This window comes from Prinia subflava, chromosome 10 (genome assembly GCF_021018805.1).
Source record: "Prinia subflava isolate CZ2003 ecotype Zambia chromosome 10, Cam_Psub_1.2, whole genome shotgun sequence".
Classification (NCBI taxonomy): Eukaryota; Metazoa; Chordata; class Aves; order Passeriformes; family Cisticolidae; genus Prinia; species Prinia subflava.
In genome coordinates, this window is record NC_086256.1 from 17,323,673 (window position 1) to 17,341,706 (window position 18,034).

The following is an 18,034-nucleotide window of genomic DNA, read 5'->3' on the forward strand; positions in this document are numbered from 1 at the left end:
GTATTTAAAAGAACCTCAATGGCCGATCTTAAGAGATGGAGTGAATTACAGACTCTCCCAGTAATTATTTTTATTTGCCTAACAGCAGAATTCTGGTTTTGTGAGTCCTATTTTCCTGTAAATTACCCTCTCACTGGGGGGAGCAGTTAGTTTTAGACACTAAGAAAGCTTTACAATTTAGTGATCAGATTGTAATTATACAGGAAATCTCTACCACTGCTTGCATTCCAATAGGATTAAGAAAAAATAGTTAAGTAACAGCATTTTACTGTTTTCTGGCTGAGGCAGACTTTGTATTGCAGTTGGCTGTACGCACGGTTAGGTTCCTTTTTTTCTGGAAAGGGTTACAAGGATTGCTTTCACAGCTTGTCTTGAGCAGTCCACATTTTATGGATCTCTTGACTTGTCACTTGAAGCTCAATTCATATTTACGTAACACACAGCTAGATTAGTTGCACAACTTAATTTAAAAAATAAGTTACTAATCCTTATGCCATGGAAAAAAGACTTGCTTACCAAAGTCCTCGAAGTAGGAATGCACAGAGGACAGTGGAGGGAAGAACAAACATGGCTTGCTGTAATGTGGATGCTTCCCTTTCTTGAGCTGTGTTCACAAGTTTGGGTTTGTTGAACATTCTAGAGGAACTGAAGTAGTGTGTGTGCTACTAAGACCTTTGCCTGCTGAATGTTTGGCACTAAAAGGGAAGGGATAGAAGGTGTACTCTGAAAAGCATTTCTGCTCAAATGTTCTTTGGCTCCAGAGAACTGGCAAGTAATTCCTTTCCTGTGTCCTTCTACTCTGTTTATCCCTATAAACATCCATCTGATTATGAATATGAAAAGCACCAGCTGAGCAAGATATTTTTGTCATCCTTACCAAAGTTTTAGCACTGGCAGAGAACAAAAATGGAGACACACTGTCAGTTAAAAAGCTAAGAGACAGCAACTGGGCTGTTCTGTTTTCTCCTCAGTTTCCTGAGAAGCCAGCTCAGAGTACTTGCTGGGTTTCAGTTCAAATCTCTAGCAAGGCTCTTGGGGCAGTGTCTGTGCCAAGGCAGGGGCTGATCCTGATTAGGGTGGTTAGTAGGTGTCTTTTATCTGGGTGGAAAAGGAATCCACTTTTATGATTAGAACCTTTCTTAATTAGATTGCATAATCTCTTACTTATGGGCCAAGAATAATGTGTCCTGATGGGCATTGTGTTTGAGATGGGTATGTCCTTTGCAAATTAGGCTGTAACTATGTATTTTTGGTATGTTTACAGGGGTGACCCTTCAATTGTGAAGCTGAATATTGCTATTACCACAGGCTACCTCATTTCTGGTAATTATGCAACATGTATATAACATGCATGACCTGTTTATTTATATTGAGTCACTATACCTGTATGTTTATCCTGAGCCACTGTGGTGAGGATGTGATATGTGCATACAATACAGTTTCTGCTGCGGCTTTTAAAATTGCTAATGGATTTGTGGCTTGTGGTGAAATTACAGGATCTTGCTAGCAGATGTAAAAGATGGAATATCTCCCCAAGCACTAAGGAAATGCCTGTGTGTGGCTTTGTGATGGTTTGATGTGCAACCACCAACACCTTTTGTCCTTTGGCCAGTTGAGGAGGTGTTAGAGCAGTGCCCTTCATCCGCTTCACTGTGCCTACAACTCGTAGCTCTTCTATCTTGTGTTTTTCCTGTGACCTCAGAATGCGGGCAGAAGAATTTTAGTAACCCTCAATACAAGCTAAAGCAAATGATGCCACAGGATCCTGCCTGCCCATCTCTTAGTCTCACTTTAAGCCAAAATTCAGTCATGTATAAAACATGGAAATTTTAATTATTTACTTTGTATGTTATTTATTCCTACATATGTTTTATGTTCTTAATTTTGCTGTCAACTAAAATTGGCACGGGAATTCTGCTATAAAATGCTTTGGAGCTTTCTTTTATGTTGTATGGGGATAATACTGGTTTATCAAGCAAAGACTTGTTGTGGCTTTTCACTATTTTCAGTGAAAACTTCTCATGTTAGGATGAAGTCTCTGGTCAGAGACTGGGCCACAGACTTGGTTATCTCATACTAGATTTCTCAACCCAGTGGGAAGGATAATCTGGTGATCAGCATACTCAGTTAAACTGTGCATTACTTTAAGTGTCTGGATTTTTTCATAGCTTCAACTGTCATGTTAAAATTAATCACTATCTATTTTTGAATAATTATACATTAAACTTTCATTATGAATTAATGAATGCCTTTGAACAGGCATCTCAACCTGACCACTCATTCTCTCTCACTTCCCTATATAGCTGATGTTTAATTATTAATAGGAAGTGAGCAGCTGTGTCAGATGATGTAGGGCCCTGCCTGAGGATAGCTAATATAAAAGAGATAAAGGCACACACTGCACTTAAGAGAGGCATAGGGGTAGTCTTTGATTTCGAACCTTGGTCAATAATATTCCAGTCCAAAGTATTAATTTGCAGAAAGTAGGGACAGAAATTGCTTGTTTCAGTACAGAGAACAAAATCTTCTGAATTCTCAGACCATCATGGGAGAAGAAAGGTTTTTTTGTTTGGTGCTTTTTTTGTGAGTTTTTTGTGGGTTATTTTTGTTTTGTTTTGTTTTTGAGTTTATGTTAAAGCTTTCTTTTTAACACTAACTTGGGTCTGCTATGTCACTTTTGCAGTAATTAGAAAATTGGGATTTAATAAAGCAAATATGCTTCTTATTCCAAATGCCTCTTACAAAATATTTTTGGTAAACTATTCCAAATTTGCCGATATATTTTACTTTTTGATTCAGAGGTTCTCCGTAATAGATCCTTGCATTTGTTGCATGTATTTGTATGTTTGCTATGGCCCCTGGAGACTTGCCTTTTTAAAATTTTTTTCCAAGTAATTTGTGACAGATTTTTGGGGTCATAAGTGTGAAGTCACTATGAGATTCAGGATCCATCTTTTCCTCCCAAAATACTTTGGCTAAAGTTATTGTATCTGTATTTCCACTGATGTGGAAAGTAATCATTTATGGAAATTGTTGGGAGAATACTGTTGCCTAATGATTTGACTGAAGCAAAATATTTAGGATAAAGATGTTTTCTTAAGAGAGCATTAATTCAGAGTTTCTACTGATGCCATATCTTGGTATATCTCTAAAACTTAGAGAAACTATTCTGAGGTCAATGATTGTGTAATAAACAGTTCTTTATAGTTATTTCTGTTCTCTTATAGATCTGTTGCTTATTATTTACTACTGGAAGGCAATTGGTGACAAATTTTTTGTAATACATCACTTGACAGCTCTGTATGCTTATTATTTTGTACTGGTAAGTGCTGTATTTTCTTGTAACATAAGCAGATGAGATTAAAGAAGCAGCTTTTATAGACCTCACTTAATGTTGAAAAAAATATTCACTGATTAATGAAAGGCATACTTATACTTTGAATCATTATTTTAAAATGTTTTTATCTGTTATTTGTGGTAAGTGCATGCCTTTTCAATGTCACACTCCAACCAAAATGTGTAACTTTGTGGAACTTAAAAACTTCTCTCAGATTTTGCTGTAAAGAGACTTTGACAGAAGGGCTTTTCATATGATTATAGAACAGGGTTTTAAATAAAACCACAAGCTTGAATATTTAGTTGGGAAGTTAGAAGGAAATGGTTTGAAGTGGTTGTGTTCTGCTTCTGTCTCCCAGGTAACAAGTGACAGGATGAGGGGAAATGGCCACAAGTTGTGCCAGGGGAGGTTTAGTTTGGATAGCAGGAAGAATTTCTACACTGAAAGGGTGATCAGGCAAATGTTCAGGGAAGTGGTGGAATCACCATCCCTGGAAGTTGGAAAGGCTTGTGGATGTGGTTTAGTGGTGAACACAGAGCACAGTTAATGATTGGACTTGATCTTGAAGGTCTTTTCCAACCTTAATAATGTTTTCCCTGCCCACTGTGTGAATCCCAGGCTTATAATATTGAAAGTGTTGAGATGCCAGATTACTGTCAGATTTCCCATGTAATGGTCTAAGGCGGCTGAAGTACACTGACAAGTAAATACTCTGTATCTAGAAGATAATTAAATTTACTAATATTATCATGAATGAAAGTGAATTAGAGCTGAATATTAGATAAATGAAAATATCACTACCAAGGCTAATCCCCCACACAGAAAATTCATTAGTTGTTTCTGGAGGAAACAGAAAGTATAATATTAGTGTGAATTTCTTTAAAAGCATTTATTACTATGTGGATATAGCTCTGCCTGTGGATGTCAGTGTGTTGTCTTCAGACAATGTTACCCCCATATATGTTATTTCCAAATTGCCTTTTGAGGATAGGAAAGAATTTGGTTAACCACACAGATTTTCTGTTTAGTGCAAACTGGCATGAAAAGCTTGAAGCAGTGGGTATTTGCTTGCTTGGTGGGGGAAGAAGGAATCATGACACACACTCCATAGGTTGTTCAGGAAACTTAGGGAAATTAAAAAACCTCAATCTTTTTATCTCTACCTCTGCAAACTGCTGCTTACCCAGCAGTGGTGAGAGTGGATGCTGTTTCCAGCACAGGCAGTTGATAGGCAGAGCCAAGGCTGTGCTGTGCCACCTGCAGGAGGGGCTCAGCTGGAGGGCTGTGCTGTGGATGTGCCCCTGGAGGGGCTGTGCCCGCAGAGGGACCCCCGGGCAGGGCAGGACCCTGGCAGAGCTGCTGCCCCTGCCCTCTGCAGGGGGAGGAAAGGGCTTCATGTGCCCTTCCCTGCTGCCAGTAAGAGCTCAGAATTCCTCTTTGCTTTGGCAAAATGTGTTCCTAAAACAATGCAGGGACATTTTTCTTCAGCATACGGTGTTTCTGTTTGGGATTGTTTAAACGCTGAAAAATCAAAAAATATTATAACCCTTTCAGATGGTAATGCTATCATGATAATTAATAATTTATGACTACTTGTGCAAGTCTTCTCTGGTTAGCTTCCCATGGCCATTTAACTGTAGTCTTATAAAGGTTTATTTGAAGTAAGAAGATACTGATTGGAATGCCTGAAGGCCAGTTGCAGCTTTTGTGATAAAGTTTGCTTTGAAAGTGCAAGAAAGTTGGCCACAGCTGGCAAACTCAATTTGATTAAAGAAGTGGAGATAATGTATTATTCTATGTATACTTAAAGACTCAAATGGCGATTTCACATCTACCTTGTTGATTTCTGTATGTCTGTTTTGTTTTGCTAACCAGAGCAAAGGTCTGCTGGCTTATTTTGGAAACTTCCGTCTCCTTGCAGAGTTCTCCACTCCTTTTGTCAATCAGCGGTAAGTGGTTAGGGAGGTTTTCCATAGTTCTTCTAACATTTAATCTGTATTACTATTTCTGTCACTTAGGAAGTTTTTTATAGTTGTTGAATGTCTGCTGAGGAGGAATTTACATATATTGAACTAAGGATTATTATAAGAAAGTCTTTTTTGCAATGAAAACATTTTGCTGCTATAGCTGCAACAGTATAACTAATGTATTCATTCCCAAGTTCCTTTTTAGATTAGACTAGGTTTTCTATGAAATGCCAGCTTTTTATGAAAATACCAAATTTAAAAAAAACACAAATAAAATATTCTTTATTAACTTTTGTATATTCATTTAATTTTTTTAATAAAGCCATCTTCAATATGGGTGTTTTTTCTTGGTATCATGGACGAGGAAAAGAAGCAAGATAATACTGTCATCAGAATCCTAGAATGGTATTGCATTGCCCTGTATAATTTGAAGTATATTTTCCAATATTACACACACAGAGATCAATATTAATATATGCATAGGAATATCTAGAATAATATAAATGCATATTCTTTGTTTGCTTTAAAAAATAGTTCTGCAAGTTATTTTGAGCACTTAAGTATATCAGAAATGGTTAATCTTCACACCTGTGATGAGAGAAGAAAGGGACAGAAGCTTCTCCTGCAGAGCTCAGAGTCAGAGCCTGCCCTGGCTGCTGGTTCAAGTGTTTTTACCTTATTTGCTGCTGTACCACAAAGGGAGGCTGATAATGCCACATCTTGCAGCAAGGGGAAGCTGTCATTGGAGTTTCATGGTGCTGTGGGGAGGGTGGCCTCTCCCCTTACTCTGTAGCCACCAGGACACAGCTGGGAGTAGGGATTTGCCCCAGCAAGGCTTCACCTCAGGTAAGGGGCTTTGGTATAGAGCAGGGCTGCAGCCTTCTCCTCTTCCTCCAATTTTTTGCAAGGTAGGATGAGAACTTCCAGTGTATCAGATGCCTTTTTCTTACCCATGCTTTTAGGGGTGTATTTCTGCTTTACTGCTTCTACATGTGGGGTATCTGTTTTCCGGATGTCAGGCAGAGAAAGGATAAGGCAAATAAAAACTGTATTCCTCCTGCAGACATTGCCCATTACTGCACTGTGACTGTAATCTCTGAAGTGTTTTATGACACTGTAGCATTCCTCAGAGCTCTCAGGAATAAAAAAGACTCTGCTGTGGTCCCTTTTGAACATCAGTTTGGTAAACTCAAACTTGCAATAGGACAGGGTGGAATAATGGAGTTCTCCCGAGGCTGCTCTCCTTTGCCCCAGTGTAGCTGAGTGGGAGATACCAGTCAGTTATAGCCTGTGCTCTGTGTACACAGAGAAATTAAAGGTTAAATAAACTTCTTCAAACTTAATGAAGAAAACCCGGTTCCTATTGATATTCATGTCCTAGTGAATGGCTGTTGTCCCAGCTTCTACCAGGACAGGATGTCATCCTGGGTTCAGGTGGGTTCCTGCACTGGTGCTTACCTTTCAGACTGTGGCCTTAGAAAGAATTGGGTACATCTGGCTATTAAAAGTAATTTGTGTTATACTTTTAAAATGCCTGCGGTGAGATTGTGGGCTTTTGAATACTGACATTCAGCACTCTCTCAGAAAAGCAGAAACTGCTGCAGGAGATAATAAAGTCTCTTGCACTAAGTGATGTCATCTCATTAGTGCATGATTTTTTTCCATTAAATTTGGAGTGAATCAGACCCTTAAGAGAGTAAGTAGTGGATAATGATAACGACTTACATTATGTTTCTTGTTTGCATTCTTAGTCGACCAATAGAGCTCTTATTAAAATATAAAAAGATACTCTAATCTTAGAACTGTCTGTGTATTTCCTGTATTTGTTGTTAGGGATCTCTAATTGGAGGTTGTCTCCATGCCAAGCATCTGACTTTTAATGTTAGTATCAGCATTTATGTAATTAATTCTGAGTTGTGATGGGTGAAATTGTAATGGTAACTGTTATTTACAGACTTTTTATTTTTTAATTTGCTGGGAAAGGGAAGCTGCTAAACCGATGTCCTATACTGGCATGTTGTAGTATGTTTGAAAAGCATTTTTTATATTACTTTCTGATTTTGCATTGTATATATAATTAAAAGTAAAAGCTTTGATTGTTAATCTGACCAAACATATCAGGTCTTTTTCTTCATCATGTCAGTAAGTATTTCTGTGGTGAGGCATCCTTCCTCCGGGCTGGACTGCCACCTCGAGTGCCTGGATTTTAATTGTCCTAGTTGCATACTTAATGAATTTCTAGAATATTTCTGTTAGAGCTGGATGTCTGGAAAATCTTTTTAGTGCATTTGTAATTAGATTGTAATTTGTAATTGTAAATTAAAAACTACTCCTAAAACTAGGTTTAGAACAGTTTTTGTTAAATCATTTTAGCCTTGTATCATATTGGAAAAAACCAGATTATTTCATTCTCTTCCCCATCCCCCATTATGAATACAGTGATGTAAGTTATTTTGCTCTGGTCCTGCCTGCCACTGCTGCCCAAATTTTACTTGTTTATTCTGCTTTAAGTGTGAATGACAAAGGATTAGAGGAGTTTGTTTTTCCTTTTTCAACCCTCAAGTTCTGTGTGCTAAGCAATAGATAAGTTAAGCATGTCTACTATCTCTGGAATAAATATGCAAGAATTCTTTTTTAAAGACCATTTATGACCCAGCAGTAGATGGAGAGGCAGTTTTTAGATTTATCTTTTTCATTGGATAACGTTCTAAGTTGTGACATGATCAAGAGTTCACAGTGTCTGGTTCTGAAGATGTTCTGGTTTTGGGCTGAACAGAAGCAGTCTGAAAATCCCAATTACAAGAAATTAGAGCTCTATCTGGACACCAAATCCAAATGCAATTTTATAGTTGCTTTCAGTGAGACAGAGAATTTCTGCTGCTGTTGGTATAAACTGTAATAGCCAGTAATAAATATGTGTTTATGATTTTAAAAGATAATTTTATTATTGTATATTATACAGTAGTAACTGAAATGCACGCAGGTTGTCAACTGGTTCACAATTCATGTCAGGATTTTCTGTGTTACTCTGCAGTATACTGGATATCATACACTGCTTAAGTGGTGGGGAAAAAGTGCAGCCAAGCAGAAGGGTTTGTAACTAAGCCAAGACAAAGTGCAATAATTTAGAAATTATAAAGCAATTAGAAGCAATTAATACATGATGAATTAAAAATAAACATTAAGTAAAATAATTTTTAATGAGATGACTTCAAGTATCCCTGGTATTTGTGAACGCTTCTTTTGCAGGTGGTTTTTTGAAGTACTGGGATATCCCAAATCTTCAAAGGCCAACATCATCAATGGTGTGCTGATGACAGTTGTGTTCTTCGTGGTGAGGATTGCCGTCATGCCTGTATATTACAGCCATGTCATTTCCTCATTTGGAACAGAAGGTTTCCAGAGATTAGGATTTGCAGCCCAGAGCGCCTGGATTATCTCAAGTGTTGTCTTGGATATTATGAATGTGATGTGGATGGTCAAAATTGCAAAAGGATGCTACAAGGTCATTTGTCTGATTGGACAGGAGGAAGCAAAAACTCATAGAAATGGAAAATCTGCCTAGAAATCATTCATAAAATGAAATTTCTGCTATGAAAATAATTTGGGTTCACTGAAACAGTGCACATTTCTGCCATGGAATGCTCCTATTATGGAAACAAGGTATTACCTCTGTACTGACCTTACTCTTTCCCTAGCCACACTGCCTGCACTCCCAGGGCCACGCTTTGCGGATCCTGTCCAGTGAGGAATAAAAGCAAAAGCTCACACAGATGAGGTCCACATGCCTGTTCTAAGCAGTTGCAAGCATCAGAAATTAGAAAGGAGCAGACTGGTTACTTGCTTATTGTCCACCAGTGTGTTCAAAGTGTTTCTCTCAGGTTTCTCTGATTAAAATGTTTTATAAATCCAGTGAATACTGACATATCTGGTTTTTTAGAAAATAAAAAATTCCCCGAACTCCTGATATGGTGCAATTTTCCAGGCACGTTTCTATGTTTTCTTCTAGGAATAACAATCAAGATTTCATTCTTGACAACTTTTTAATTTTTGCAAGAAAAGCTAAAAATTTGGCTTTGATTCTATGAAGTCTTTTACTGCTTTTTGTTCTGCCTTATATGAATGCAAACCATTTTGAGAAATTTATGAAATAATTTTATCTAAAATGCTGTATTATAAGACCACATGATATCTTAAAAGCTGTTAAAATTCTCACTTTGATGGGAAGGATTCTCATTTGCTGTGCTAGGTTACATGCAATAGTACATCTTCTAAATTCCCCTTGGGGCTTATTTTGTAAGTTAATATGGTAGATAATGTGTGGAAATGGCATAGTTCTTACTGAAGTGCTTTTTCCTTTGCTGCTACTACCTTTGAGGAGTGCTGCAATTCTTCTCAGAGTATTTTTAACCATTGGCTATTTGAATTCAAAGTTTAATTGCAAAGAAAAATCTGTATAAGTGATGTGTAACTTTAAGTAATACCTTTTTCTTTTATCACAAAAATGACTTATTTGATACGAGGCGTTGAGGGTTTTTGTCACATTTTCCTTGTTAATCAAGTCAGAAATCTGAGGTGTGACTAAAAACACTCTTGAATTAACTGTGCCAAACTCTTCTAAAGCTGTATGGTAATTCTGTAGAAGGAACAGTTGACCTCTGTAGACACAAATTTTTAATTTGTTTTAAACCATACATTTGTCAATAGATAGTCAGTTACTCTGTGAACTTGAAGGCTTGGAGGTCATCAGAGAGGAATCTCACCATCTAGGAATAGTCCTAAATCTCATCTGTAATACAATTTGAGGCTATCCTGAGTTATGTTTTATTTTAAATTATTTTGAGAGCTATATTTATGTGTAAATTTGTTTTGTTTTGCTTCTTTTAACCAGAATTGTGACTGATTAACTTCTGGGTTTTTTTCTTGGTGTAGTTGTGCTAAAAGTGTCCATTTTCACTGAAACTTGGGTGCACATTCCCAATTATTGTAGCAATCTGTTAAAGCAATTTGGTTTTAAACTGAAAGATAACATATTTAGCCCATGTTGGGTGATTAGTCCTGTTCCCTGCCAAAGCTGGGTGACAGGAGCTCTCCCCTTCACAGTCAGAGGTGTGAGTGCCCCGTGCTGCCCTCCCTGGTGAGGGACTCTGCCATTCCTCTCTCCCAGAAGTTGCATGTCACACCCAAGAGGACTGCACAGGCTAAAGTGCCTTCTAACCAAGGCAGCTGCAGTAAGTTTAGTTCCCCAGTTAAAAGGCTGTCAGGGAGTATTGTTGGGACTTGTGTAAAACGCACTTTTGAAAGCCTAGTTCCATTGCCCAGCTCGGCTGGCTTTTTTCTAAGAGTTTCCCAATCCTGCCTTGTTAAGGGAGGTAGCAGGATTGTTAGTACTTGTGTTTTTTGGATCCCATGGTTGTTAATACTTCACAGGCCTATGGACAAAACCTCAGTTTGTGCCTTGGGAGAGGCAGCAATTAATCAATTGCTCAATTAATCTGTTGAGCTGTGCGACCTGAGTGAGCACAGTGCCTCATTTGGGCACCAGTAAATCCACAGTCTTCGAGTGTCCTGTGACTTCCTTTGCTGAAAGCAACAGACTCTTTTATGCTACTCTGCAGAACCTGGTATCTTTTGAAATGTGATGTCAGTGTAGCTAATTGTACAAAATTAGGTACAGTGTACCAAAATTGTAAAAAGGTTGTGTTTGGATCACCTTTATGATTTAAAGATCATAAGTATAAGTACATATGTCATAAGTATATGACATACTCTGCTTTTTAAATCTCTAGATCCCTGTGATTAATGGTTTTGTAAAAGCTTATTTCTTTCTAAAATTGAGTCAATTCAAACATTTTGGAGAAGTATGCTTGAAAATGGAAGTGTGCTTTTCTTTTTAAGGAAGTAGGATGAAAAAATTGAGAAGACGATACAGAGCAACTTTAGGGTGATAATTCCCGAAAAGTTTCTGAAATCTATCATTTCTTACATTGATTTTAATTTTTCAGTGTTTTAAATATTTTGTTCTCAGTGGAGGCCATTCATTAAAATGGTCTACTTCTTCCAATTTTAGATAAACTTGTGTTTGATAGGGGGAGAAAAGTAAGTCAGGATATAATAACATTGATGTTAATACTAGATTTAGAAACAAAAAACAATCCAAAACTCTTCATACTACACTTTGGCCAACAATCCAGGATTGAAGGGCAGTGGGATAATTCTTTTAGAACAGCTAATATTTTGGATTGCTGCACAAAACTAGTGTAACTAAAAGTTTATTTTGCAATGCATTAGCTTTAAATTTTATAATTTTTTAAAGTTATTGCAATTATGTCCTGATGCATCAGAAGAAAATTTTCTTGCTAAAAAACTATTAACAGCTGTGGCTTCAGCAAAGACTTTAGTAAACAGGCAGCAAAGTTGTGATGTACTAAACACAGTGGTGTATATAGGGCAATTTTACCTGCCTTTAAAAGCTTATAATACAGCAAATTAGATAGCTGTTGCACCCATTTTTTAATTGCACTTTAATAATTTAAAAAATGTGGTAAAATATTGATAAAATTTAATGTTGTAAGCTCGTGTCTTTGCTTTTTTATGCAAAAAAGTAAATGCATGATAATTAGCATCATTAAAAATGCTTTTGAATGTAGTATCTTATTAGTGGCTTAAAACCTCTATTTTTAACAGATGCATTGTAAAGGCAGACTCTTGGCATGTCACCTGGTGTCTTTTCTGGGAGCATATCAAATGGAAGGAGTGACTCGTATAAAATAGCATGTTTTTCTTTTCTTTTCCATCCTTCAATACCAGCTGATTAAATTAGCTTACTGATCATGGGAGAGACTTTGTACCAGTTAGGCTGTATGTAGAAATGCAAGTTTCCAGTTTTTGTGGCTTCAATTTTTCATCAGAAGTTGAGTAAATACCACTTTCAGAACTCTATAGGAGAATGGTAGGGCAGGTGTTCTGTAACTGATTTGTGGAATCAGTACTTGCAGAGAGGAAGTAAACTTCAAATACTCGTTTTCTCAGAGGGTTTTGGTGGGTTTCAGTGGAGAGTCACACAACAGGGATGCTGTATGGGTTATCTGTGTGAATTATTCAGTGGTAAGAATTACATCTCTGAAGCCTACTCTACCTCTATAAATACATGCTATCTTGAGTGAGCTCCATAATTTAATAACTTAATTGCTTAAAAAACAATCCATTGAATGATGAAATATATGTACAAGAAAATGTAGGGAGCTGACGTCATATATAAATTCTTAACAATTCCAAATTTTGTACTAAAGTTTATTAAAAGTTAAATTAGTTACAGTGTTAGGAAGAGAATGACTTCCATCTTTACTGAAAATATTGTGGGAAAAGATCACTCATATTGCAGAACTAACAACCTAAGGTAAAGCTTACACAAGTGAGCAAGTGTATTCAGGCAGGTTTAAAGAGGAGAGGAGGAGGAGACTGAGTACACACATGGAGATCCAGATGTCTTCCTGCTGCTGTGGTTGGGACAACAGCAGACTGATACGTAGCAGACAGATTTAGGTGTTTGTTTCTCTATTTGCAATGAAAAATGAATTTTATTCTTTGAAATTTTCAAGCTGTATAAAATGGAATACCAGTTGTTGATTACTGTATGAAGAGGACTTTTTCTCATGGTCTTGTGTGTGTTTAAGCATATGTATGTACAAGCTTTCTGTCGAAGACCATTTAATAGAGAAGTTTGAAAAATCATTTTGTGATGCTTCTGCTGGGCCATTCAGAGGAGAATAAAGGGCTGCTTGACAATTACTCCAGCTTAGGGTCTGGTGTGGTGTTGGCTGCTGCTGAAAGCCATTGATTAAGCAAATAGAAAGGGACTAGAATTTTCAGATGAAAAAGTGCAAGTGTAGAAGACTTTGAAAAGTATCACGAGCATCTTCCATAGTTTTAGTAGCCTACTGTACAGCAGCATTATCTGGCAACAAGGAGCTCCACGAGGGAAGGTTTGTTCCTGGTCAAATTTCTCTGTCTATTGAATACAGGCAGAAAAAGAACAGTTCTTCATTGCTGATATTCTGATTGATGGCAGTCAGATGGAAATAGTGATAATATTTATGAACTTTTAACATTCATCCAAACCTGGATAAAATCTGTGTTAGACAGGTAATAGGATTTTCCAAAAGAAACTTGAAGGTTGTTTTTATGGCAGAGAAGATGAAATATGTGCTGTCTGGGTTGTTTAGAGATCTGGGTTAAAGCACCAAGTCATACTTTTAGATGGTAACACTTGGTGAGGTTTCCTACCCATTAAAAATTCCTACTAGCTACCTCCTTTGAAAGTCTTGTTCTATTTATAATAACCAAGCACTTTATAAGCTCAGTAAAGAATGGAAGGTAGCTATGAAGAATAAATTGTATTGTTTGGTATAAGAAATATTTTGGCAAAATTTCTTCTGAGAACAGTTTCATTGTGTGATGTCCTGCACTGACAGGACATCTGTTTAATACGAAGTATATACATTTTTATCCTTGTTGTAAGTAAAAGAAGTCTTTAAGAGAGTGAAGTATGAAGTGATCAGCATGGCTTGCTATCAACCACATAATGATTCAGTGTGCTATTTATAACTTCCTACTTACTGAAATTGAAAACATCAAAGCAAATAAAATATTCTGTATTGTATCTTTATTTTTAATCTATGTGTGGGATGTCAAATATTGTACTTGTCTTGTGGACAGGACATGCTTTTATGAGCCTATAAATATTTAAGTAGATGAGAATCTGCACCCAAATGGAACAAACTGCATGTAAATTGTCTTCTAAGTTTTTAAATTTTGGTATTTTTAAAAATTTGCTAGGTTTGAAAGCAACATTTAAATATGAATACTAAGCTGTAATACAGAATACAAAATTTTGAATGCAATGTCCTTTTGTTTTTAGTAATCCTATTCCAGTTTCACGAGAAAAATCCATCAAATCGTAGGGGGAAGGGAAGAAAAGGGCTAATCATGAGCTCGGCTATATAATTTGCACACTTAATATGCACACATCCAAATGTCCTGGATTTGTTTCTAGCATGCATTTACCAAACAGTGTTTTCTTCAATATTGGCAGATACCTATTTATGTAGAATAAGCACAGCTAACCTGTTATAAAATCAAATTAGAAAACCTGTTTGGAACAAATGAGTTACAAGTTAGGCATACGTAATGGAGCCTGTAATTCGAAATGTTTATATAATCTTCTGTCTAAGAAGAAACTTGATGAGTTTATCTAACTTATGTGCAGAGCAAGGACAAAAACTGTAGATTCTGCTAGACTGATTTCTGGTAAATCTTGACAATCTGGTTTGCAGTAAATTCTAATACTGTCACAAAATGTCAGGATCACATTATTAAATTCAATAATAATGTGGCCTGATTGTAGTAGCAATCCTTATCACGGCACAAGAACTTAAAATGCAATATAACAATTCTGAAGATTGGTGATAAAAGTAATCTGTCATAGTAAGGTGAATTATTAAGTATTATGGGCTTAAATTTACTTTTGATTATGAGAAAGAATCTGAATTGTTAGCATTTCAGTGATATTGTAAAGCATTTCTGTATTTTGTTTGAACAATTTAGGAGCTTGCATAAAATGATATTGGCTGATTTTTTTCCCTTTGATATATGCAATAATGTCAATAAGCAATAAATTGCATGTTGTATGCAAGGTATTGGTACTTCATAATAAAGGAAAGGAACACAGTTTCTTATTTTGTGAAGTTTTCTTTCTTAATATGGTAAAAGCTTATGTACCTATAATAAGTGCATCATGAACAGTCTGGGGGGGGTCAATTCTGAAACAACTGGCTTTTATGGTATCTTGAGATTTCATGCTGCATCTTATTTATTTTAAAGAAGGTGAAGATGGGTGTATGAGGTCTGACCTCCACTGTTGCCCAGGTGGCTGGAATTATGAATGATTAAATTCTATTTTGGACATCACTGGGGCCAGGAATGTAACTTAACCTATGAATTTTTATTGTGTATTGGGGAAGAACTTTCATATTTGGTAGTATAATTCTATTGCATTGTCTTGTAATGCCACATGTGCCAGGGCATAGGCTGGACAATTGTCTGAAGGCTCTGGCAATGAAGAGCTGCTGTTGTCAGCGTATTATAAATATGATGCACTACCCAGTCCCTTACTGAATACTAAGATGGGCAGTTAGGTTCCTCAGTATGGCAATTCCTAGGTTCTGTATGTGCAGTGAATGGATGCATGCAAGCATGATTTGTGTGGTAAAGCCCACAGGTTTCTTTGAGCATCCTTAAAAATTGCTGCTGTTTGATATCTTAACTGCTGACTTCCAAGCACAGGAATTACTCATGTTTCTTTGTGTTTTCTTATGTGTCAAGCAATGGTTACATTACTAGAAGAAACCACAAAGCAGTCCAGTGTTTTGGGGTTTTTTTTCCCTCTCATCTTTTGAAGGGTATTTAGTTGCATTTGTAAATGATATACTTAAGGTACTGATTTTACACTGTTAGTGTAGTAAACTACTCATTAACTAGTTGGTCTGTTAGCAAGTGAGTGGGAGTTTCTGGGAACAGACATTCTTTGGGGTCAGATGCTATATAGGTCAGATTTCCAACTGCTTGAGGGAGGACAATGGGGCTTGGTGGGAGGCTTTGGTATTGGCACTAGGCAGTTTTTAACAGTGAGTGGTGGAAAGGCCTGAGCATGGCTGGGAACAAGGGATGCCTTTCAGTGAGCCATTCTTAAAATGATGCATTCAACAGATCTTGCTTCAAGTGTGAGAAACATTATCCCTCCTTAGATGTAGGGTATAGGAAGTATTTTGTATACCCTCTTTTTTGTCACACTCGAGTGTGCAGTTGGTTTTCATTTTGTTCCCAATTTTTTTTATTGCTCTTTGTGTTTTTGCTGAAAACCTTTGCTGCTCTCCTCATATTGGTGTGATAATTTTGCACTAAGATTTAGAAAAAAAGAAATTCATTCTTTGCAATGGATATCTGTCATATTTTAGAAGGTGGGGATACTGTGGTATCTTCTTTTGCTCTGCTTTTCTGGAGTTCACAGTGCAGTATACCTATGGGTAGCATATATGGGTAGACTGTGTGCTTCATTGAGATTGGGACCATGGTGTTCTTTGTAAAGAAGGCTTTCCATTGAGTAAAATAAATATTTGCTCCTTGGCTCATCTTACAGAGGATGAAAACTAGGATCTATACCATGACGAATAGTGTAGTTGTTGCTTCTGGTTGGAGGGTGATGGTGGAAAGCAGGGAGATGGCATACTCACATCTATAGCATTATGTACTATTATGTATTATGTATTATTGGAGTAGAACCAATTTTCCATTTGAGAAAATCAGAGAGAGAAAATCTGTTTTACCATAGAGTCTTTCTGCCACTGACTTGAAATATTTAGAGGGAGATTTCAGTTGCTCTGTGGGAGGACCTTATTAACCACTGCCATTAAGTGAAGACAGGATGGGTGTCTTGTGGTTGTTGAGCCTAGAGAAGAGAAGGCTCTGTGGACACTCTAGAGCCTCTTCCAGTATGTAAAGGGGCTACAAGAGAGCTGGAGAGGGATTTTTTACAGAGGCATGTAGTGATAGGACAAGGGGGAGTGGCTTTAAACGGAAAGAGCGTAGGTTTAGATTGGATATTAGGAAGAAATTCTTCCCTGTGAGAGTGGTGAGGCACTGGAACAGGTTGCCCAGAGAAGCTGTGGATGTCCCTGCTCAAGGCCAGGCTGGAGCTACCTGGTGTATGTGTCAGGAAAATTAATCCACTAACACCAGAGATTTATGTCCAAAAAGGAGACAGAGGAGTCCTGTAACTTTATTTGAAGAAAGGGAGAAGTCATGGGGCATTCATTCCCCATGGGGTGTCTCAAAATTTTTAGGGGACGCAGCCTCCTTTTTATCCTAATTTTCCAGTTGCATTTTCCCTCTCTCTTTCCCCATTGGCTGAGGTACTTGAGAGGTACAGACTTCCCAAAACGCCTAATACCTAAGACCCCCTTCTAATGTATACCCCCTCTTCCCCATTTTTCCTTTTGTCCCTGTTCTTTTCTTCTAAATCCAGAGATTTATCAGTCTTGAGTGAGTAGCAGTCTGTGTCAATTAGTGGAATTCCAATGGAATTTATGGTTCCCCGCATTCCCCCATTGCTTCATTCACTTCTCTGTATCTGGCCTTACCTACCATCAGGCCCACAGTTTGTAAAGACACCTTCTCATTCCTTTCGTAGGGGAAGATGTCCCTGCCTGTGGCAGAGGGGTTGGAATGACAGGATCTTTAGGGTCCCTTCTAACCCAAATTGTTCTGTAGTTCTGTACTTGTAGCAAGTGAAGACTTAAAATGATTGTTTAGTGTTTACCCAGTTACTGAGTGCAGTCTGAGATACTGCAGCAAAGCCAGATCTGCCTAAATTGGGAAATGATGGAGGCAATCAGAATGTTTTCTAGGCCATATAGTAGAGATTCAATTACTGACATGAAGCTAAATTTCTATCTTTAAGGTTCTCAATATGGTGTGCTAATAATTTCTGCATGTAGAAAGGCTAGAAAACATTTTCCTCTTAAGTAATCAAGACAATAAAAGGGCAAAAATGACTGAAGGGGTGAATAGTTTGTATTGCTTTATGCTTGTATTCTTATTTCATGTTCACACTGAATGTCCTTGTTAATAAGAAAGATCTGCCTTCAAAAGACGGCATGTAAATGTTGTCTTA

General features: G+C 37.3%; 1 protein-coding gene across 4 annotated transcripts in view; it reads left to right on the plus strand.

The window, feature by feature from the left end:
• TLCD4 (TLC domain containing 4) overlaps window positions 1-15,033 on the plus strand; it is a 32,509-nt gene extending 17,476 nt beyond the window's left edge. For all 4 annotated transcript variants that reach the window (XM_063407561.1, XM_063407560.1, XM_063407562.1 and 1 more), the window contains 4 exons: window positions 1,265-1,323; window positions 3,228-3,322; window positions 5,213-5,286; window positions 8,554-15,033. In XM_063407561.1, the coding sequence (XP_063263631.1) occupies window positions 1,265-1,323; window positions 3,228-3,322; window positions 5,213-5,286; window positions 8,554-8,869 (544 nt within the window). In that variant the 3' untranslated portion in view covers window positions 8,870-15,033. The remainder of the gene's footprint in view (window positions 1-1,264; window positions 1,324-3,227; window positions 3,323-5,212; window positions 5,287-8,553) is intronic.
• The last annotated feature ends 3,001 nt before the right edge of the window (window positions 15,034-18,034 follow it).